The sequence below is a fragment of the Mytilus galloprovincialis genome, chromosome 8, assembly GCF_965363235.1.
Source record: "Mytilus galloprovincialis chromosome 8, xbMytGall1.hap1.1, whole genome shotgun sequence".
In the NCBI taxonomy this organism is placed as follows: Eukaryota; Metazoa; Mollusca; class Bivalvia; order Mytilida; family Mytilidae; genus Mytilus; species Mytilus galloprovincialis.
The window spans coordinates 7,592,724-7,616,231 of record NC_134845.1 but is presented as its reverse complement, the minus strand read 5'-3'; the positions used below and the strand labels follow the sequence as shown (position 1 = coordinate 7,616,231).

Here is a 23,508-nt window from a genome sequence, read left to right as displayed (position 1 = left end):
ACATAAAACCAAATTTTAAGAACCAGAATTCAAACACAAACACTATAACACAATGACCTACCATATCTTTTAACTTTCATTAACTTTTTATCTGAAATTTTCAATTATCTTAGTCATAAACAAGCATATTACAAAATGAATCAATAGGTTTTAAAAGTTTCAATATTGCTGATGATATACTTACAAGCATGGGTTCATAGATCAGTCCATTGTAACCAGTCGGGATAGTTACTCACAAGCATGGGTTCATAGATCAGTCCATTGTAACCAGTCGGGATAGTTACTCACAAGCATGGGTTCATAGATCAGTCCATTGTAACCAGTCGGGATAGTTACTCACAAGCATGGGTTCATAGATCAGTCCATTGTAACCAGTCGGGATAGTTACTCACAAGCATGGGTTCATAGATCAGTCCATTGTAACCAGTCGGGATAGTTACTCACAAGCATGGGTTCATAGATCAGTCCATTGTAACCAGTCGGGATAGTTACTCACAAGCATGGGTTCATAGATCAGTCCATTGTAACCAGTCGGGATAGTTACTCACAAGCATGGGTTCATAGATCAGTCCATTGTAACCAGTCGGGATAGTTACTCACAAGCATGGGTTCATAGATCAGTCCATTGTAACCAGTCGGGATAGTTACTCACAAGCATGGGTTCATAGATCAGTCCATTGTAACCAGTCGGGATAGTTACTCACAAGCATGGGTTCATAGATCAGTCCATTGTAACCAGTCAGGATAGTTTACAAAGGTTTTAAACAGAATTAATTTGTCATCAGTTTTTACTTAAATTTTAGCGAGAATCCTTTAAGTTAAAATGAATGTAGTTAATATTCAAAGTCAATGCATCTTCTGATAAAATAGATTTTGAAAACCTATTAATTTAGAACACAATTTCTTCATACCTTTCAACTGTCACTATTTGTGGGGGATTTCCCCAATAGAAATTTTGAAAGAGAAATTTTGTCTACAATTTAAAACAAAACAATCAATTTTACCATGGCTATAAGTTTTAAAAGAATGAAGATGCAAACAAAAAATATTTACATAAATTTGAAGGCCCATTTAAAGGTTTTGTAGGACTACGAGTCATCTTGTACATAAAACCCCCATGGACATTTTAAAATGTTTAAATTATTTATTTTGTTTTTGTTTTTATACCTGTTTTTTTTACTGCACTGATTATAGGACAGCCTGTAACAGTAACTCTCCTGCCCTCTGGTGAAGCCATATAAGTGACAGAAGTTCCCCTCATATAAACTTCACATTGGGCTCCTATGTTCTTCAACAGCAATGATAGTTCATCATCGGACAAGTTGGTACATCCGTCCAATCTTATCTGTAACACAATTTATAAACTTAAAGACTAAAAATTGAAATAGTTTCCGTTTTTGTTCTTCAGTAAGTGTGCACAGACAACCCTAAATTATTTAAATCAAACAGACATGTGAATGACAAAGTCTTCATTTAAACTGCACTTAGACAAAATATATTTCAAGAATTTTACAGCAAATAACAAACTCCTATAGCTCAATCAAGACAGCATTACACAAAACTATTATCTATTTTCTAATGTTATATTCAACTACACCCGATTTGAATAGCCTGTCAAGTTATTCTTTTTATTTGCATAGCCTGTCACATGGTCCTTTTATTTGCATAGCCTATCCCATGGTCTTTTTATTTGCATAGCCTATCTTGTGGTTTTTTTTATTTGCATAGCCTGTCATGTGGTCTTTTATTTGCATATCCTGTCATCTGGTCTTTTTATTTGCATTGCCTATCACATGGTCTTTTTATTTGCATAGCCTGTCACATGGTCCTTTTATTTGCATAGCCTATCACATGGTCTTTTATTTGCATAGCCTGTTATGTGGTCTTTTTATTTGCATATCCTGTCATCTGGTCTTTTTATTTGCATTGCCTATCACATGGTCTTTTTATTTGCATAGCCTATCATATGGTCTTTTATTTGTATAGCCTATCATGTGGTCTTTTTATTTGCATATCCTGTCATGAGGTCTTATTATTTTCATAGCATGCTATGTGGTCTTTTTTACTTACATAGCCTGTCATATGGTATTTTTATTTGCATAGCCTGCCATGTTGTCTTTTTGTTCAGTGCATAGAAATAACAAGTGAAATATGACTGGGCAATAATATATGGTTGGAGATTTTAGTAAATTAAACATTTGATATTAGTTATTCATGAAAAAAAAGCCATATTAAGTTCAAATTGTTATATTTTTTCACACACTACCAGAGTTCTCACTAAGGCGAGTCCTTGACTCATCAAAATCTGTCTTGGCTCACCATTTTCAAAACTAATGAGTCCACAGATGCATTTAATTGAAATATTTTGTACAAACTGAAGACAGTTAAACACAAATATCCTCATTTTATAGCAAAAATTTAAAAGTTATCTGAATGTAATCTCATTTCATTGCTTTGTTAGGAAATGGAGACTAAAATATTACATTATATTGCAATAAAATATTTTCTTCTTGCTGAACTTTGGACTCATCATGGCTAAAAATGATGAGTCCCTGGACTTGCCTTCAAAAATCCTAAGCGAGAACTCTGCACAACCTCAGCATAGGTCAAACAAAATAAGTCAGAAAGGGCCTTTTACTACTTAACTCAATGGAAACTATCCAGGTCAATAAAACAGTTTTACAACACTGCAACAGGCAAATGATGCATATTGAAGGCATAGAAGTTACTCTGTTATTTTCAAACAGACAATTAACTCTGTAGTATTGATGAACAATCAAAGCGTTAGGATGTTTCATTTTACATACTGGTCAAGGAAAACAAATTTATTTATAGAATATTTATAAATTACACAACAAACAGAACTTTAAAATAACTGTATCATACGATAAATGTTAGTTATGGTGCTGATCAAGGATCCACAAATTTTTTTCACATAATGTCGGTCATCTTCATATAACTTAAAAGTTGGTGCCCCTTTTCAAAAAAAGATTGTCAAAATCTCATTACTGCATGAGTATGCTCTTACTCGTAGCTTCAACGAACTTGTTACACTGTTGCATCGCATTTACTTCATGATTTATCCTACCACTTTCCGTAAATCAATCAAGAGCAATTAAGGTTATAAACATAAAATGATTTTAATGACTCAAAATGATAGTTTTCTCAGTCATCGCTTACGTTTCTTTCGATTCTGAAGTCAAAATTCAAACCGGATGTAATGCGACAATACTAAAACGAACAATTGCGGATTCATTTCCCCGAATTAGTTTTGTTTATCAAATTCACAGGAAATCATCAGCTTTTTAATATTTTACCTTTAATAGTGTAAGAATATTAATGAAAATAGTTGCACTTGCTTTATTTAGCATCAAATCATTTTAAATTTACGATTTAGTGTCTAATCTGCAAAAGAGAATTTCAAGCATGCGTATTACATAGTTAACAAAGCATGCGTGTTAGTTACAAAATCATTTTAAATCATAATTGACAATTGTCTTAGCTGAAAAGTATTCAAATATTGAAGACAGTTGGTATGGAATTTGAATTTCTTTAAAATATTAGTTCGGAGTTTGTGATTAATAGCCAGGTGTGAATTAAAAACACAGGTAAAAAGATAAGCGATCATTAGCCAATAGCTCCCCGAGGCATTAATATAGTTATTAGGAGAGCCCTCAGGATTATAACACTATACTGGAGTGGCAGTCTAATTACAGGAAATTGATAACAAAACAAATCAAAATGGCAATTTTGAAACTCGATCTCATCGAAATGACCGAAATTATTTTTGTTGAAAAAAAAAATTTGACCTAAATCCCAATTACACGTTTAGGACAAAATACTTTCAGTTTAAGACAAGACTGGCAAATATGACCGTTTCTAGACCCTTGCACTGCTGATAGCTTACCTCTGTCAAAGTTTTTATTCCAGCAACTATATCCGTTAGCCATTTGATACCAGCATTTGTCACAAGGATACAACCCACTAAATTCACAGTCTTCAAGTTCACATATGGTTGCTACAAAACAAAAAGTGGTACTTCATAGGTTATAATGTTCTATCAACTCGAAACAAATAAAATTACTTTTAATTTTAATTTTAGATTAATAATAAAGGCCATAGAAACTTACCAGATTTTTCACACAGAAACACCAAGAAAATATCTGCAGACATCTTGTAAATAAAAAAAAACTATACAAAGTGATGCCCCTTCACTCCACTCTGAAGTGACTATAGTATAACAAAGTCAATGTAGTACTTTATTTGAGATTTGTGTGTATCTGGGAGACATAATTGATGCCCCCACAGATGCAAAGTGATATTTTAAGTTACACAAAAGTTTAGCATGAGAGCAAATAGAAGTCTATTAGTCGTTATTAGGTCTTTCCACTTTTCTGTGGAAAGACCTATTGTTTTTCTTCTGATTATTTTTTTTTTCTTCCGTCTAATTTTGTTCTTGCGATAAATATTTGTTTCGCAATATGTTACTTAGATATTTGGTATATGATATCGAACAGTTTATGCGCTTTTGAAATTTACCCTGCGTAACCAAATACTTTTCTTTGTAGGAGTTATCTCCCCAAACACTGTTTTCCTTGTGTCCACGACTCCTTCGCAACCATAAACGATTATGATAAATTTATTTTATAAAATTGCTCGTTATATCCTTCGCATGATTTGTCCAATTTCGACCAAAGCAATATGAACACTCCATATGAGAGTTTTTTCCCCTTTTGTATTTGAAATTTTGAGATGTATTTCAAACTGGAACACCATAAGTGATAGAGACATAGGATCTTTTGATTTGAGGTCCTTGGTCCAAAAAATTGAAAATTAGGTCAAGGTCAAAGGTCAAGGTCATATTCTAATTTTTGAATTAGGCTTATTTCCGCTCATTTCCAGAAACCTTGAATTAGGCTTATTTCCGCTCATTTCCAGAAACCTTGAATTAGGCTTATTTCCGCTCATTTCCAGAAACCGTATAAGATATCGACAAATTATTTTGACTAAATTGTAAGTTGCGACATGTCGTAACTTAATAATTTTACTTGAAAGCGTGCGTAGACAATGAATGGGAGTTTTTTCCCCTATCATATCTAAAATTATGTGTAAAGTGATATAACTTATTAACCATACATATTAGAGACCTAGGGTCTTTTGATTTGAGATCCTCAGTTTGTTACCTTGAAATTGAGGTCAAGGTCATAGGTTAATTTGACTTCTAGATTTTGACCTTTGTTTTAAATTCATATCTATACATCATAAAGCCAAATGAACTGACATTCTAGACTGATTTTTAATATTTTAATATCAAAATAGATATTAACTGGTGGAAAGACCTTCAATTGTTCTCTGAACAATTGGTTTTAAATTTTACCTTTTTTTCTGCTGCAATGAGTTTGAGTACAGCATCATTACAATAACCATTCCTTGAGAAGTCTATAGTTGTTATTTTACCTTTTTTTTCTGTTGCAATGAGTTTGAGTACAGCATCATTACAATAACCATTCCTTGAGAAGTCTGTAGTTGTTATTTTACCTTTTTTCTCTGCTGCAATGAGTTTGAGTACAGCATCATTACAATAACCATTCCTTGAGAAGTCTATAGTCGTTATTTTACCTTTTTTTCTGTTGCAATGAGTTTGAGTACAGCATCATTACAATAACCATTCCTTGAGAAGTCTATAGTTGTTATTTTACCTTTTTTTCTGTTGCGATGAGTTTGAGTACAGCATCATTACAATAACCATTCCTTGAGAAGTCTATAGTCGTTATTTTACCTTTTTTTCTGTTGCAATGAGTTTGAGTACAGTATCATTACAATAACCATTCCTTGAGAAGTCTATAGTTGTTATTTTACCTTTTTTTCTGTTGCAATGAGTTTGAGTATAGTATCATTACAATAACCATTCCTTGAGAAGTCTATAGTCGTTATTTTACCTTTTTTTCTGTTGCAATGAGTTTGAGTACAGCATCATTACAATAACCATTCCTTGAGAAGTCTATAGTCGTTATTTTACCTTTTTTTCTGTTGCAATGAGTTTGAGTACAGCATCATTACAATAACCATTCCTTGAGAAGTCTATAGTTGTTATTTTACCTTTTTTTTCTGTTGCAATGAGTTTGAGTACAGCATCATTACAATAACCATTCCTTGAGAAGTCTATAGTTGTTATTTTACCTTTTTTTCTGTTGCAATGAGTTTGAGTACAGCATCATTACAATAACCATTCCTTGAGAAGTCTATAGTCGTTATTTTACCTTTTTTTTCTCTTGCAATGAGTTTGAGTACAGCATCATTACAATAGCCATTTCTTGAGAAGTCTATAGTCATTATTTTACCTTTTTTTCTGCTGCAACGAGTTTGAGTACAGCATCATTACAATAACCATTCCTTGAGAAGTCTATAGTCGTTATTTTACCTTTTTTCTCTGTTGCAATGAGTTTGAGTATAGCATCATTACAATAACCATTCCTTGAGAAGTCTATAGTTGTTATTTTACCTTTTTTTCTGTTGCAATGAGTTTGAGTACAGTATCATTACAATAACCATTCCCTGAGAAGTCTATAGTTGCTATTTTACCTTTTTTTCTGTTGCAATGAGTTTGAGTACAGCATCATTACAATAACCATTCCTTGAGAAGTCTATAGTTGCTATTTTACCTTTTTTTCTGTTGCAATGAGTTTGAGTACAGCATCATTACAATAACCATTCCTTGAGAAGTCTATAGTTGTTATTTTACCTTTTTTTCTGTTGCAATGAGTTTGAGTACAGCATCATTACAATAACCATTCCTTGAGAAGTCTATAGTTGTTATTTTACCTTTTTTTCTGTTGCAATGAGTTTGAGTACAGCATCATTACAATAACCATTCCTTGAGAAGTCTATAGTCGTTATTTTACCTTTTTTTCTGCTGCAATGAGTTTGAGTATAGCATCATTACAATAACCATTCCTTGAGAAGTCTATAGTTGTTATTTTACCTTTTTTTTCTCTGTTCCAATGAGTTTGAGTACAGCATCATTACAATAACCATTCCTTGAGAAGTCTATAGTTGTTATTTTGCCTTTTTTTTCTGTTGCAATGAGTTTGAGTACAGCATCATTACAATAACCATTCCTTGAGAAGTCTATAGTCGTTATTTTACCTTTTTTTCTGTTGCAATGAGTTTGAGTACAGCATCATTACAATAACCATTCCTTGAGAAGTCTTAAGTCGTTATTTTACCTTTTTTTCTGCTGCAATGAGTTTGAGTATAGCATCATTACAATAACCATTCCTTGAGAAGTCTATAGTCGTTATTTTACCTTTTTTTCTGTTGCAATGAGTTTGAGTACAGCATCATTACAATAACCATTCCTTGAGAAGTCTATAGTTGTTATTTTACCTTTTTTCTCTGTTGCAATGAGTTTGAGTACAGCATCATTACAATAACCATTCCTTGAGAAGTCTATAGTTGTTATTTTACCTTTTTTTCTGTTGCAATGAGTTTGAGTACAGCATCATTACAATAACCATTCCTTGAGAAGTCTATAGTTGTTATTTTACCTTTTTTTCTGTTGCAATGAGTTTGAGTAAAGCATCATTACAATAACCATTCCTTGAGAAGTCTTAAGTCGTTATTTTATCTTTTTTTCTGTTGCAATGAGTTTGAGTACAGCATCATTACAATAACCATTCCTTGAGAGTCTATAGTTGTTATTTTACCTTTTTTTCTGTTGCAATGAGTTTGAGTACAGCATCATTACAATAACCATTCCTTGAGAAGTCTTAAGTCGTTATTTTACCTTTTTTTCTGCTGCAATGAGTTTGAGTATAGTATCATTACAATAACCATTCCTTGAGAAGTCTATAGTCGTTATTTTACCTTTTTTTCTGTTGCAATGAGTTTGAGTACAGCATCATTACAATAACCATTCCTTGAGAAGTCTATAGTTGTTATTTTACCTTTTTTCTCTGTTGCAATGAGTTTGAGTACAGCATCATTACAATAACCATTCCTTGAGAAGTCTATAGTTGTTATTTTACCTTTTTTTCTGTTGCAATGAGTTTGAGTACAGCATCATTACAATAACCATTCCTTGAGAAGTCTTAAGTTGTTATTTTACCTTTTTTTCTGTTGCAATGAGTTTGAGTACAGCATCATTACAATAACCATTCCTTGAGAAGTCTATAGTTGTTATTTTACCTTTTTTTCTGTTGCAATGAGTTTGAGTATAGTATCATTACAATAACCATTCCTTGAGAAGTCTATAGTCGTTATTTTACCTTTTTTCTGTTGCAATGAGTTTGAGTACAGCATCATTACAATAACCATTCCTTGAGAAGTCTATAGTTGTTATTTTACCTTTTTTTCTGTTGCAATGAGTTTGAGTACAGCATCATTACAATAACCATTCCTTGAGAAGTCTTAAGTCGTTATTTTACCTTTTTTTCTGTTGCAATGAGTTTGAGTACAGCATCATTACAATAACCATTCCTTGAGAAGTCTATAGTTGTTATTTTACCTTTTTTTCTGTTGCAATGAGTTTGAGTATAGTATCATTACAATAACCATTCCTTGAGAAGTCTATAGTCGTTATTTTACCTTTTTTTCTGTTGCAATGAGTTTGAGTATAGTATCATTACAATAACCATTCCTTGAGAAGTCTATAGTCGTTATTTTACCTTTTTTTCTGTTGCAATGAGTTTGAGTACAGCATCATTACAATAACCATTCCTTGAGAAGTCTATAGTTGCTATTTTACCTTTTTTCTCTGTTGCAATGAGTTTGAGTACAGCATCATTACAATAACCATTCCTTGAGAAGTCTATAGTTGTTATTTTACCTTTTTTTCTGTTGCAATGAGTTTGAGTACAGCATCATTACAATAACCATTCCTTGAGAAGTCTTAAGTCGTTATTTTACCTTTTTTTCTGTTGCAATGAGTTTGAGTACAGCATCATTACAATAACCATTCCTTGAGAAGTCTATAGTTGTTATTTTACCTTTTTTCTCTGTTGCAATGAGTTTGAGTACAGCATCATTACAATAACCAATCCTTGAGAAGTCTATAGTCGTTATTTTACCTTTTTTTCTGCTGCAATGAGTTTGAGTACAGCATCATTACAATAACCATTCCTTGAGAAGTCTATAGTTGTTATTTTACCTTTTTTCTCTGTTGCAATGAGTTTGAGTACAGCATCATTACAATAACCATTCCTTGAGAAGTCTATAGTTGTTATTTTACCTTTTTTTTTCTGTTGCAATGAGTTTGAGTACAGCATCATTACAATAACTATTCCTTGAGAAGTCTATAGTTGTTATTTTGACTTTTTTTTCTGTTGCAATGAGTTTGAGTACAGCATCATTACAATAACCATTCCTTGAGAAGTCTATAGTCGTTATTTTACCTTTTTTTTTTGTTGCAATGAGTTTGAGTACACCATCATTACAATAACCATTCCTTGAGAAGTCTTAAGTCGTTATTTTACCTTATTTTCTGCTGCAATGAGTTTGAGTACAGCATTATTACAATAACCAAGCCTTGAGAAGTCTATAGTCGTTATTTTACCTTTTTTTCTGTTGCAATGAGTTTGAGTACAGCATCATTACAATAACCATTCCTTGAGAAGTCTATAGTTGTTATTTTACCTTTTTTTCTGTTGCAATGAGTTTGAGTATAGCATCATTGCAATAGCCATTCCTTGAGAAGTCTATAGTCGTTATTTTACTTTCATCTTGAGCCTTTAACACTTCCTGTCAAAAATATCAAAATATAACTTATCATGTATAAAATGTCCTTAATATTCATTATTTCCACAATAAATGTATGAAGAAACATAGCTGTCTGCAAAACAAGTTTGTGAAATTGTACTAATTCCTCTAAACTGTATAGGAAAGAGAGCAAAATTGTTGGGTAACCATTTTTTAAACATGTATAAAAATCTTTTAAATGCTAACATTGTCATAATCAATTAAGGAAAGTTCTATTTAAACATTAAAGGTATCAAGGGTATAGAATTTTAAAGGGTGTAACTACCTAAAGATTGACTGCAACAACAAAAAATGGTTCTTTTTACATGTATAAATTAACTGACATGTGAATTCTGATTACAAAATCAATGATTAAAATGCCTACTTTAAACTCATATAAAGGAATCTGTCCTCTAACTAGAGCATCTTCTTGGTCATATGATAAAGTTTCTTCCATTTTAACTTTATTACCAATCAAACTTGGTACCACTTCATCCTCTGCAAAAAAAGCTTTCTGCAAAAAAACAAAAACAAAAGACTTATAAAAAAATCATTATGGGAAACTAATGAAGTAAAAATTTATCCTTGTAATACCAAATACTATATAAATTTTATGTTCTTCAAGCATACTTTTAAGCTTAAGGAGTTTAAGAATCCAGATCTTTCTGAGGACTATATTTGGAGGGGAGAAAAACAAATGAAAGTAGAAAAGAAAGAACTTTAAGAAAAAAATACAAGGAAGATCACCAATTCCTTTTCTACCAGATAAGTTATAATCATGTCATTAAATCAAAAACAGACCTGTACAAATTACTAATCAACTGCAGCACCAATTCCTGCATACCTATATCTCATTTAGATGGTGAGACATTAATAAACTATCTATATATCTATCTATCTGCTATAGAAAGAATATATGCAAAGATTAGGTCTATGCATTGCATAACAAGAAAGCTTAACTATTGTATTAATTAAAAGAAACTTTGTTCTAAAGGAAATAACATTAATTGACAACATTGGGCCTAAATTAAAATATTGTTTGTTTGCTGTCAGCCGACCGACCCAAAAACATAGCTGCGACCCAAATAATTTTATTGCCGTTTTTGAAAACTTTTTCTTTTATTCCGTAACTTTGCTGGTTGCGGTTTAGAATTGAGTGCTGATTTCCGGGTTACATCATTCGGCAATCCTCGGTAGAATCCGCTACTCTCCTTCTATCTATTAGATGAGGGTACGGAATCGGCCGAGTTGAGACGAATGGGGTTACATGCGGTTTTGATTTCCAATAGTACATTGAAATGTTTCGAAGGTATACAAGTTTAATATTAATTTACAAATAGAACAACACGACACGGAGGTTGAGGCATGGAAATTGCATTATGTGCCAGTGACGAGTGTGGAGATGAAAGAAATGGCATTTACACAAAAACAATTATAAAAAACAAAATAATCAAATCATTAGTAGAACAGACATGGGAGGACGTCATTGACTAAGTGATAGGAACCACATAAATTAGTGAAGAAGTTGATACCGCCATAGAAACGGGACATTTGATGCTCAAACTTCATTCAAATACAAGAACAGTAACATTTGAAGCCAACCCTGACGATTTTGTAGGGACTGCCTAGGAATTTGACAAAAACTTAAAATATGTTAAATTTATTGTTGATGTAACTGAATCTAGTACATCTCCATCTTGTGTCCAAGAGTCAGATCGTTCTTCAATTGCAGGCCCTAGTGCATTGACAGGTTGATGAATAGAAGCACCAAGCAGCCACAGAAAAAAAATCCAGAGTGTTTGAGATTTACAAGTATTAAAATTTAATATATTTTTTCACAATGGAGTATGTTCCTTTAGGATAAGGGGAACTGTCCAGCTTCATTGTTTCTATAAACCAGACTGCAGTCTCCCTAAGTTGAGTCACTTTATATGCCAAGGCTTCCACTTTCTATTGCATTTTATAATAGTGACACAGGGGCCAGTAACATACAATGTATTGTTTGGCCGAGGCCCAAGTATGTACAGTGTTCCAGCTAGGATTTCAAAAGGGCAGGGTGCCAAACCTGAAAAAGGGCATTTAACGTGTGATATGATATTATGAGAAGGGCATGTTTTAATAAAGATATTAATCAAACATTGTGTTTATTCGTTGAAATCACTGGTTATACAAGAACTACATCATTAGCCCATATAGAACTCTATCTATTCTACTTTTTAGGCTGTAAATTGTCAAGCAGCTTGTCACACAAGTTTTTAAATCATTGCTTGGCACAGTTAAGCTTTATATGCAGCATGTTTGAAAGGTGTCCTGCTTCATTCTGTTTCTATGGTCTGATACACTTTACCAGTTTCACCTTTCTACCTCTGCTGTACATGTGCTTAATGGCAATACAGCACAAAACAGCTGTGCTAAGTAAATGCACAATGTTAGGATATATAGCAACAGTGAAAATTTGTATTAAAAATAAAGAAAACAGAAAAAGATGACCAAGGCACCCAGGACCCTACCAACACTGCTACTAAGACCCTCTTTAACTTTTCCCATAACTCAAAATACCTAAGAAGTATGTACACATATTTTAGAATATGTTAAGTTGGTTACTCAATGCTAGGAAAAAATCAGATTGAGTTATCTTTCTTTATTCAGGTGTACTCCTTCTTTGGAGGATTATAAGCAGTACGTAGAAGATATGTAAATATGATCAACAACATGGCGGCCGATTTTGTTATTTTCGTATAAAAAATGAGGGCAGTTAATGACAAATACGTCTGAATTTGCAATTTATTTCACGGAGAACAAGTAAAACAATGTCTTCCATGAGTTTGTGGTTTTCAACTTTCTGGCATTACGTTTTCTCCATGAAACTACGGTAAACATTGCAAATTGTGCTCAGTTGTCGTATGCACATTTCTTCAAAGACTGATTCTATTTGAATGAATTAATGTTGATGATCATTAATGACCCATCCGATAAACGGATCACCTATAACAACAGACTATGACACCAGTTGTAACCGTTGATAAGCTTGGGGTTGTAAACAAAGTCATAAACTTTTTGCCAGGTAAAATTTAGTAATTAGCGGATCATATCTGTTTTGGACGTATCGATAATAAAGGCGAGTAAACACAAAAGCGTCTTCAATGTTTCGTATGCTTTACTAGAGTCTATAATATACAAGAGAGACGTTGGCAAGTGACGACGTTGCGGGCCTATTGTTACGTAAATGGCGGTAAAACGTTAAACAAATAAAAGTGATAAAGTGCTAAACTGAAACTAAAACTAATTCACAACATTCTGGGGGCCGCAAAATGCAATTACTGTTCATGTATTGGTCATAAAAAGGGAATTGAAAAAACACTTTTAACAATTAAAACTAATTCACAACATTCTGGGGGCCGCAAAATGCAATTACTGTTCATGTATTGGTCATAAAAAGGGTATTGAAAAAACACTTTTAACAATTAAAGTTCATATTTCCAGTGGCACCAGTTTCACAATTGGTCTCGTGGTAATCAGTCCATTTGGTGTACGTAGTTTGACTGCTCTTACGACTCCATCCTTCCCGGTGATCAAATCTTCTATAACAGCTAGTTTCCACATCATTCTCGGTGAATTGTCCATGATTTGTACGACGGAACCGATTTTCACATGTGCGCTTTGGTCTCCGGCGACGCGATGAAATTCTCTTAATCCGGTGAGGTATTCCATTCTCCATCGTTTTGCAAAGTGTTCAATTAAAGTTACTTTATGATTAAAACGTTTGTTAGCCTCTGTGAAATCTAAATTAAAATTATTGTCCTCTGAATCAGAATTGTTGTCTTGCGATAATATTCTTCCCTGCAGTAGATGTGACGGCGTTAGCGGCTCTGGATCTCGGATGTCGGACGACACATATGTAATCGGACGATCGTTGATTACACGTTCAATTTCTATCAAAGTTGTTCGTAATACGTCAGAATTTACTTGTGATTTTCCGAGCACTTTTTTCAATGTTGTTTTCGTAATTCCAACTAGTCTCTCCCACCATCCACCGTACCACGGTGCTGCTTTCGGGATAAATTTCCAATTAATTTGAATGTTCATTTCTTTCGGAATGTCATGTGAGGCGGAAACAAAGGTTGGTGCATTATCGGAATACACAGTACTCGGAATTCCTCTCCTACTAACGAATCGTCTAAACGCTAATTTGAATGATTCGATTGTCATATCAGTAACTAGTTCTAGGTGTACGGCACGAATACAATCACATGTGAATAGGCAAATATACGATTTTGCAACAAGTCCATTATCTTTAACGAATAGTGGTCCAGCGAAATCAACACCAGTTGTCGTAAACGGAATCATATCGGTGACTCTATCCTTTGGTAGCGGAGGCGAAATTTGCTGTGGAAATGCTTTTCCGGTCACTTTTCGGCACTTCACACATTTCTGTACGATGTGGTTAACGCATTGTCTAATGGAAGGTATCCAATATGATTGGCGGATTTGCGTAATTGTCTGTCCAGCACCAGAATGTAACATCTGCAGGTGCGCGTTCAATATAACTAAGTCCGTAAATTGATTTTTCTTCGGTAGTAACACTGGGAACTTCGCGGAGTCGTCTAACTGTGAATTGTGTATGCGCCCGGCGCATCGAATGACACCTTCTGTATCTATGAACAAGCGCAGTTGTCTTACTAACGGTAGATTCTTGTCATGTGACGGGTTTGCGAGTTGCTGCTTTTCATTACTGAATTTTTCATTTTGAATATCTGTAATCCATGTACGAGTTGCGCGGTCAATTTCATCTTTCGTAATATCTTTTCCGTGTCTAGCATATTTCCTCAAGTTATACGGTCGCTTACTTTTACATATATTAACGAATTTAAACACGTAGCATGTAACTCGTAGTAACTTCTTCAATAACGAGAATCTTGATAGATCGATTATTTTCGAAATTCCATTTAAAGCACACGGTTTTGTCTTTTCGCTGTCATCTGTTGTCGTTAACAAAAGAGTCTCTTGTTTAATTTGTGGGGTCCATGTAGGCCAACTGTTCTCATCTGATATCCATGACGGTCCTTGCATCCACAAAGTCGATTCTTTGAATTGCGTTGATGATATTCCTCTAGTTTGAAGGTCGGCTGGATTTGAGTCTGTTGGTACGTATTTCCAGTCGTAGTTTTGTGTCGTTTCTTTAATTTCTATCACACGATTCTGAACAAATCTTCCAAATGATTTTAAAGACGAAATCCAGTGCAGAACGATCTGACTGTCACTCCATAGTACTGTGCGTTGTGGTTTTAGGGTTTTCGTGAGGTTTTTAGCCATTCGAGCTCCTATTACTGCAGCCATCAATTCTAGCTTTGGTAATGTCATTTTGGCGAGCGGAGCGATCCGGTTTTTTGCAATTACGAGAGAAGAAGTGTTTCCTTTACACAAGTAGGCACTGGCTCCATAAGCGCGTTGGCTGGCATCAACAAAGACATGTAATGTGATTTTCTCGTTACTTTCGTTCTCATTTTGATCGTTGAAATAATGTCGTGCGATTTTCGTATTAACTGTTACATCTCGGATGTCATCTAAAATTTCATACCATGATTTAACTATGTTGCTAGGCAACACCTGGTCCCAATCGTATCCTTCTTTCCATAATGTTTGTACCAGTAGCTTAGCTCTTACGGTCACTGGTCCAAGAATTCCGAGTGGGTCGTAAATTGACGATGATTTACTCAATATTTCTCTCTTTGTCGCTTGTGAATTATCAATATCTATACGATCTTCATTTAATTTCGCAAATGTCAATATGTCTGACTTCGCATCCCAACGCATCCCAAGAATTTTCGTCTCGCTATCCGTATCAAGTACGTTTGCCTTTGTAGCTTCGTTGCTAAGTTGCTTGCTATTTGACTTCCATGTTCTCAAATTAAATCCTGCATTTGTCATGAGTTCTCTAGATTCTTCAAAGAAATTTAAGGCGGCTTCTTCCGTATTAACACTTGTAAGTACGTTGTCTACATACAAATCTCGCTTGAGTATCTCAGCTGTAGCACTTGTAACCGTTGACAAATGTTTCAATAATGTAGCGTTAAGAATAAATGGCGAACATGTCGCTCCGAATAAAATTACCTTGAATCTGTAAGTCTCAAGTTCACTCTTGGGGTTGCTTGGGTCTCTAAGCCAGAAAAATCGGGTGGAATCGCGGTCTTCTTCGTCTAGTCCAATCTGGAGGAATGCTTTCTCAATATCAGTTGTTAAGGCGTATTTCCCGTAGCGGAATCTTGTAAGTATATCTGTTAGCTTATTAAGCTGCGGCGGTGTAGAAGAAAGGCAATCATTTAAACTGGGTGATTCTGAATCTTGACGACAACTGCAATCATATACTATACGTATCGGTGTAGTCGATGAATCTTTTTTCACTGGGTGGTGCGGAATATAGTGTACTCGATTAGTAGTCTCATCCGGGGTCTCAACCTTCTCTATAAAACCTCGATTTTCTTGGTCGTTGATAATGTTACCGTATATCTTAAGCATCTCTGGTTCTTTAGCAAGTCGGTTTATCACGTTGTATGCTCTCTTTCTGGCGATCATCTCGTTGCTAGGCAACTCTGGATGTTCTGGTTTCCATGGAAACTTGGCGATGTACCTATTGTCTTTCAAATGAATGTTATTCTCTTGGTAAGTGGTCATTTCTTGTAAGTCCGTTTTCGCTTTCACTTCGCTGTCTGTTTCTGTTCCTATGGATTCGATTTCCCAAAATTTATGTATTTCACATTCTTCTAGTCTGTGTGGGATCAAAATGTTCATAATCGATGACGTTGATTGATTATTACTGTTAGTGTTCAATTGTATAGGTCCTGATAGCAAGTATCCAACTTTGGACTGTACAGCGGTTGGTCCGGAACCTCTAATTACTCTGTCTCCAACTATATCCCAATAATAATCGGCGCCAACTAAGACTGATATCTCAAAATCCTCGTCCTGTAAAGCTGGGTGGGCTAACTTCAATCCATTTAAATGCTGAAAGCTCGACTGGTTCCTTGCGTAAGTATGTATTGGATAAGCAATCTGTGGTACTATAAGAACTTCAATAGGGATAAGCGTATTCGTTAGACCTTTTATATAAATAGAAGCAACTTGTAAATTTCTAACCTTCTTGTTGGATTCACCGAAACCGGATATCGTTATCGCTTCTTTCCTATGTGGTCTCAGGTTCAATAAATCGGCCATCTCTTGAGTGATAAAGCTTCGCTGGGCTCCTTCGTCGAATAGTATATTGGCGGTGTTAAAATGTGTCTTGTCATACGTGATAGGCGCTATCGCGGTTTTCAACAATACCTGCGATCTAACTGATGATGTTGATGAATGCATGCTTGCGACTTCGGCATCGGTATCTGGTTTTGATGTAATGCTATCTTTAGACTTGGTATACAAGTGTGTTCCGTTCTTTGAACAAATGCTAGTATGGTGTCGTTTATTACAGTTTTTACACGTTTTATCGGATTTGCAATCGGCAACTCTGTGATTTCCTAAGCAATTAAAACATGCCTGTTTCACCTTGACAATGCGTTTTCGAGCTTCAATTTCCGTAACAGTTTTACAAGCTAATGGGGCGTGAACTCCTTGACAAAAGATGCACGGCTTCTTGGTTATGTCTCTTTTCCCTTTCTGATTTACGAAGTTGCGATTTGTACCCGTAAAGAATGCTGATGTGGGTGTGTAATTTGGTTCTATATCATCACCGTTTACCGACTGACCCGCTTCCTTAATCGTTATCTCATGTTGAATAGCTTGCCGTAACGACGGCAATTTCCAGTGGTCGCCTCCGTGGGCACGTACCATGTTTTCTCGTATATTCCCAGGTAGTTTATTTAATATTATGGGCACTAAAAGGCTTCCGAACGACTCGTGAGACTCCCCTATACTTTCAAGGCCACGGATGTAGTTTTCCATACTGTCGTAGAATTTTTTCAAATGTGTAATATTTGACGTTGGACTAGGAAGGCTGATTAAACTCTGCATGTATGTTTGTACTATCTTATGTGGTTGACCGAATCTTTGTTTCAGTACATGTAATGCTTGTCCGTAATTTGTGTTAGTTATTTGTAGACCTGCTATGCATTGGGTGGCTTCTCCGAACAGTTGAGATTTCAAGTAATTAAATTTCTGCACATCGTTTAAAGACAGGTTATCGTGTACGGCAGCACTAAACGAATCCCAAAAGGGTTGCCATTCTAACATATTCCCACCGAACGTTGGTAAATTTAATTTGGGAAGTTTGTGGTACATGCTGGAGTTTGAAAAAACGGACGCTGATGTATTTGCGTGCATGAAACTGGGTTGTGGCTGACTTTCTTGATGATTTGTGTAATTAATAAACTCGTGTGCATTTGGGTTTAGCAATGACTTACTTGACTGTTTGACTGTGATTTCTGATTCCTTAATGATTTTTGAAAGTTTAGTTACACTCATTTCTATGTCATATGTGTATCTGTCGGCTTCCTCTATTTCTTCGCTCACTTCCTCTTCCGATAGTTCCTCCACAATCTTCTCGTTCAGTTGATCGATCGTTTCCTGCTTCTTCACAATAAGTCCTCGAATGGTTGAAAGTTCACTAACGTCAAATTCCTGCAAAAGTTCCTCGGAACTCGGTTCCACTTTCTTCAGTAACTTTGTAAGAACTCCCCGATGTCCAGCTCGTCTGGTCTTCATCTTCGCGGTACTCATCTTTTAAATTCGTATTCTTCTGTTTTTGTCACGGCACCAATACTTTCAAGGCCACGGCACCAATGTTTTGGACGTATCGATAATAAAGGCGAGTAAACACAAAAGCGTCTTCAATGTTTCGTATGCTTTACTAGAGTCTATAATATACAAGAGAGACGTTGGCAAGTGACGACGTTGCGGGCCTATTGTTACGTAAATGGCGGTAAAACGTTAAACAAATAAAAGTGATAAAGTGCTAAACTGAAACTAAAACTAATTCACAACAATATCAATACGAACAAAATAATATACAATGGATCTTCAAAAAAGGCAGGGCGCCCCTGAAACTGTAAAAAGGGCACAGGGCGGCACTCGGGAAAGGGCGGCACTCGGGAAAGGGCGGCGCCGCGCCCTCTGAAAACGGCCTAGCTGGAACACTGATGTATATTTTTAAAAAGATACATACTTAGGGATCGGTCCAAGAAAACGTTGTATGTTAATACCAGGCCCTGTGCATCTAGTCGCTTAATTCACATTTCCCTTCCCATAGTATGTTGGCAAGAAAGCAATTTTTGGCTATAAACAAATACTAGTTCTCGTGAAGATTGCAAAAAATAATTGTCTGACACCTTATATTTTTGAATACACGTATGTATTCTATCAGTCCATTCAATAGCAAGTCTAGTAAAAGAAGACGTGTGTGTTCATGTTTTTCTACAATGTTCATATAAAGTTATTCAATATTTAATGTGCAATAAAACTAACTGGGAACCCCCAGTTTCTCTGGTGCTAAGAGTGACTGGTTAATGATCCATATGCATTCAATACACCAAGCACTCACCATGCAGTTGTATTACTAAGCCAGAAAGTACACTAAAGAGGGTGATTAAGGATTAAAAGGTGCATATATAATAGCAGTGAATATATCTAGCAGAACATAATAAAGAGAAAAAAAGAGCAGATATACACACATAAAAGAATATATAAGAGGTGAAGGTTATACATGTAGCAAGTGACACATAAATGCATGCATATGCAGAGATAAAAGATGTACGAGGCTCCCTACTAGTACATTAATACTATTATATAAACATCCAACATCTTTTTCCAGAAAAAAAAAAAAAAATTTACCAACCTACCAACCCACAAAAAAAAATTCTGGGTAGGAGAATGGCAAACAAACAATATTTTAATTTAGGCCTTGTCTCCACAACTATACAGCTAGACATCATATCACAAATAATAACCATGTTTAATCATTTTAGACTTCTCAAGTGGAATCTTGCATTAAGAAATCATACAAAGATTAAATTTTAGAATTTTTATTTTTTTTTATTTTAAATCCACTAAACTAAATAAGCATATTGAGCCTCAGGTAGATACTGGCTAAACGAAATGCTAATCCTTTTTACCCTGTTGTTCACACCTTATCTTCAGGTTTTTTTAATGATTGAGAAACACTGATTAACCTGATGTTAATTGGCATGAAATACCTCATTCAACGAATGACTTTTACTGTGAGGTAAAAACATATATCAATATATTTGATGACTTAAGTGATAGGAAATGTAAGAGTTCAAAATTCATCAATTTCAGTGTTACTATTTGTCAATTTGTCCTTCATAAAAGTTTCTTTTTTAAATCCACTGATAAAATTATATGGAGAATAATATCTGCCTCTAGTAAAGACTTATTTAAGATTTATAAATTATCTATCTATCTATCAATAGTAGAAGAAAACTACCTTCAGAAATTATGTGCATGCACTTTTGTATTATCACTATCAGACAATGATACACATTGAAGTGCTTGTACGGTTGTTGCGTAAAATCAAAGGACTGTCAACTTTCTTTTAACCGAGAATCAATGTGTGCCTTGCGTAAACTATGTCAATGTTTGGCATTGCTTGCTGTAAATTAAGATAAAATTCAAAGCAGGTGCTTGTCGGCTGCATAAGTTTCTTGGCAACAACCTATACTTCCGGTTCGGGTCTATCTAATAACCATTTATTAAGTAACATAAGATAAAACTACACACAAATAAAACTTGATTTATAGTCGGATTGATTAGGAAATAATATTATACTATATGTATTTTATGTCTCTGTTATGATAAACAAAATATAAAATAATTTAACTTGGATTTTATCTGGTGGATTAAATCCTTAAGCTTTGTGAAAAAGGTCATAATTATACTGAGTTTGTCCACTGATATTTGATCATATTATATTTGTCACAAAAAAAGTCATGTTAACCGTTATATAATATTTTAGTACTTCGGTACTGGAATGAAAATTCGGATTTTTTGTGTTATTAAAATTTGTTGCTACAAAATGTTAGAAATTATTATAAATTAAGGAATAAATATTTTGGCCACGAGCATCACTGAAGAGACATATATATTGTCGAAATGCTCATCTGGTGCAGGAAAATTGGTACCGTTAATGTTATTAGACTCAGATCGACGTCCGTTCCGACTCAAATTGAGGTCCGTTTCTCAAATCGACGTCCAAATATTTGACGTCACACTGATTCTCAAATCGACGTCCAATATTTTGATACTCCGAGTAATCTACGTCCAATGTGACAGTCAAGATCATGTATGGCCAAAACTACGCCCGATTGATTGTAGTTGTCGTTAATCGATGTCCACTAGGTATCAATAAATAATAAATTAATAGACATAGATTTAAGGCCTTTTTTTGTCGTTTGAATTGTTTTACATTGTCATTTCGGGGAATTTGATAGCTGATCGACTATGCAGTCTGGGCTAAGCCTTTGTTCATTGATGAAGGTCGTACGCCGTAACGGTGACATATATATAAATATATATAGTTGTTAAATTTGTCATTTTGATCTCTTGTGAAGAGTTGTCTCATAGGCTCTCATACCACATCTTCTTTTTTTAAATTAATTGTTTACACTTATACATGTACATGTTTTGTAAGGTATTAATACATACTTTCCATATAGATTTTTTCAACCCGAAATAGGTATTATGCATATTAGTCTGTTTCAAAGTTTATTTTCAATTTGATAAAAAGTTTATCGAATAAATCTACATATAAGTGTGTCATTCCTATTCATGTTAATAAATGCCATGCATGTAAGTGTGTGTCAAGGAGAAAGTAACCTAAGGACAAGGAAACCCAAAGTGAAACGACATCTAGAGCGCATTTTTCAATCTTCAACAATTAGACTAAATAAAGAAGTACAGCCAATTTATTTTTTAATATTATAATTTGGACTCTGTAAGTTATTTTTTAACAAATTTCTGAGTTTTACACCTGGAATTAAACATATACGCATGAAATTGGCATTATGTGTTTAGTGAAATAATACGATATTAAAGGATATAACAAAAGAATATAACAAAAATCTGCCGTTTGAGCTTGAGGCTAAATAGCGCCATAATTGAAATGACTGAAGTATTTAAAATTATTTTTTACGTAAGAAAACTTATTAAGAACTACATGTATAAAAGCAAAGAATTATCTTGAAACAAATTTCCGACTTTGAGAAAATATACTGACATGTTATTTATCACACCAAAAGCTCTACAAAAAAAAAATAGTTACATCATATGCAATTACTCTAACGTACAAATATTGTAAATAAAATGATTTTGTAAAATAATGAATAGTTTAACAATATAATGACAATTTATGACTGAACAGTTTGTCAGTAAAAGTTCAAAAGTATCAGATTTATCAAGAATTATACACTTCTCAAAAACGGTGCATTACGTTTGCGCGCATTTCCATTACATTTGCGCGCAAATTTTAAAACATTTCCACATGAAGATGCATAATTTACACAAATGATCGCTATCACACTTTCTAGAAGGAAGAAGGGATATAGTTACGGTACTGTTATCAGGTCATTAAAGTTTTCCATAGATATAACGATTTGGTTTTGAAGTTTGGTTGTACTTGTAGAAAACTTATTTCAAACGGGATAGCACATCCTCATTTTTACGGAAATGTTGTCAACCGTGCCCGGAAATTTCGAAATGATCCATCTAAACTTATCGCTCCTTTAAATAAACTTATTATAAAAGTTTGACAATTCAACAATGTAACAAGAAGATCATTGAATATTGTTTTATTGGTATAAATATTTATTTTGTTATCAGTAAATTAAAAGCAAACTATAAATATTACTAGTATGTTATATACATATACACATTCATGGATCTACAATATGTCGATACCTATAACTTGGCTTTGCACAAGGTCATGTTTTTCTCTGGCAGTTTATGACGTCTTTACACTAAATCTATTGGATGTTGGATGTGTACGGATTGATAGTTTAGTGCATGATTTGTTTCATTAGTTGTTAGTGGCTTTGAACTAGCAGTCAGATAACTGCGAGTACTCTCAAATCTGTTCCTAGTGTCTTTTTTGTCGGGATGTACAAGTACCCAGCCATGTTCACTTGTATTTTTGTCCATCTGATGAGTTAAGTCTTTTTCAACTGATTTTTATAGTTCGTTGTTATGTTGTACTGTTATACCACTGTCCCAGGTTAGGGGAGGGTTGGGATCCCGCTAACATGTTTAACCCCGCCATATTATTTAAGTATGTGCCTGTCCGAAGTCAGGAGCCTGTAATTCAGTGGTTGTCGTTTGTTTATGTGTTACATATTTGATTTTCGTTCATTTTTTTTATATAAATAAGGGCCGTTATTTTTCTCGTTAGATTAATTGTTTTACATTATCTTATCGGGGCCTTTTATAGCTGACTATGCGGTATGGGCTTTGCATGGTCATCGTTGAGGGCAGTACGGTGACCTATAGTTGTAAATTTCTGTATCATTTTTGGTCTCGTGTGGACAGTTGTTTCATTGGCAATCATACCACATCTTCTTTTTTTTATATAGAAATGGATTATGCTAAAGAAATGGGATTCGTTCAGGCACAGAAAACTCGCCTGAGCCTAATCGAATAAAACTTTCAGTGTAAAAAAAAGTGTTACGTTATAATAATATGAATATCATAATAGTCATATAAAAGTTTTGAGTTATGATTAAAGTATGGATTTTTATTCTTTTTTTAATTTGAAAGTTGTATCTCTGAAACAGTGAA

At 34.3% G+C, this 23,508-nt stretch overlaps 1 protein-coding gene across 1 annotated transcript in view; it reads right to left on the bottom strand.

Moving 5' to 3' along the window:
* LOC143084976 (uncharacterized) overlaps window positions 1–5,692 on the bottom strand; it is a 170,965-nt gene extending 165,273 nt beyond the window's left edge. Inside the window, exons 1-3 of the mRNA XM_076261084.1 lie at window positions 5,620–5,692; window positions 3,908–4,018; window positions 1,168–1,345 (exon numbers count right to left, since the gene is read on the bottom strand). Coding sequence (XP_076117199.1) covers window positions 1,168–1,261 — 94 coding nt within the window. The 5' untranslated portion in view covers window positions 1,262–1,345; window positions 3,908–4,018; window positions 5,620–5,692. The remainder of the gene's footprint in view (window positions 1–1,167; window positions 1,346–3,907; window positions 4,019–5,619) is intronic.
* Window positions 5,693–23,508: the final 17,816 nt, after the last annotated feature.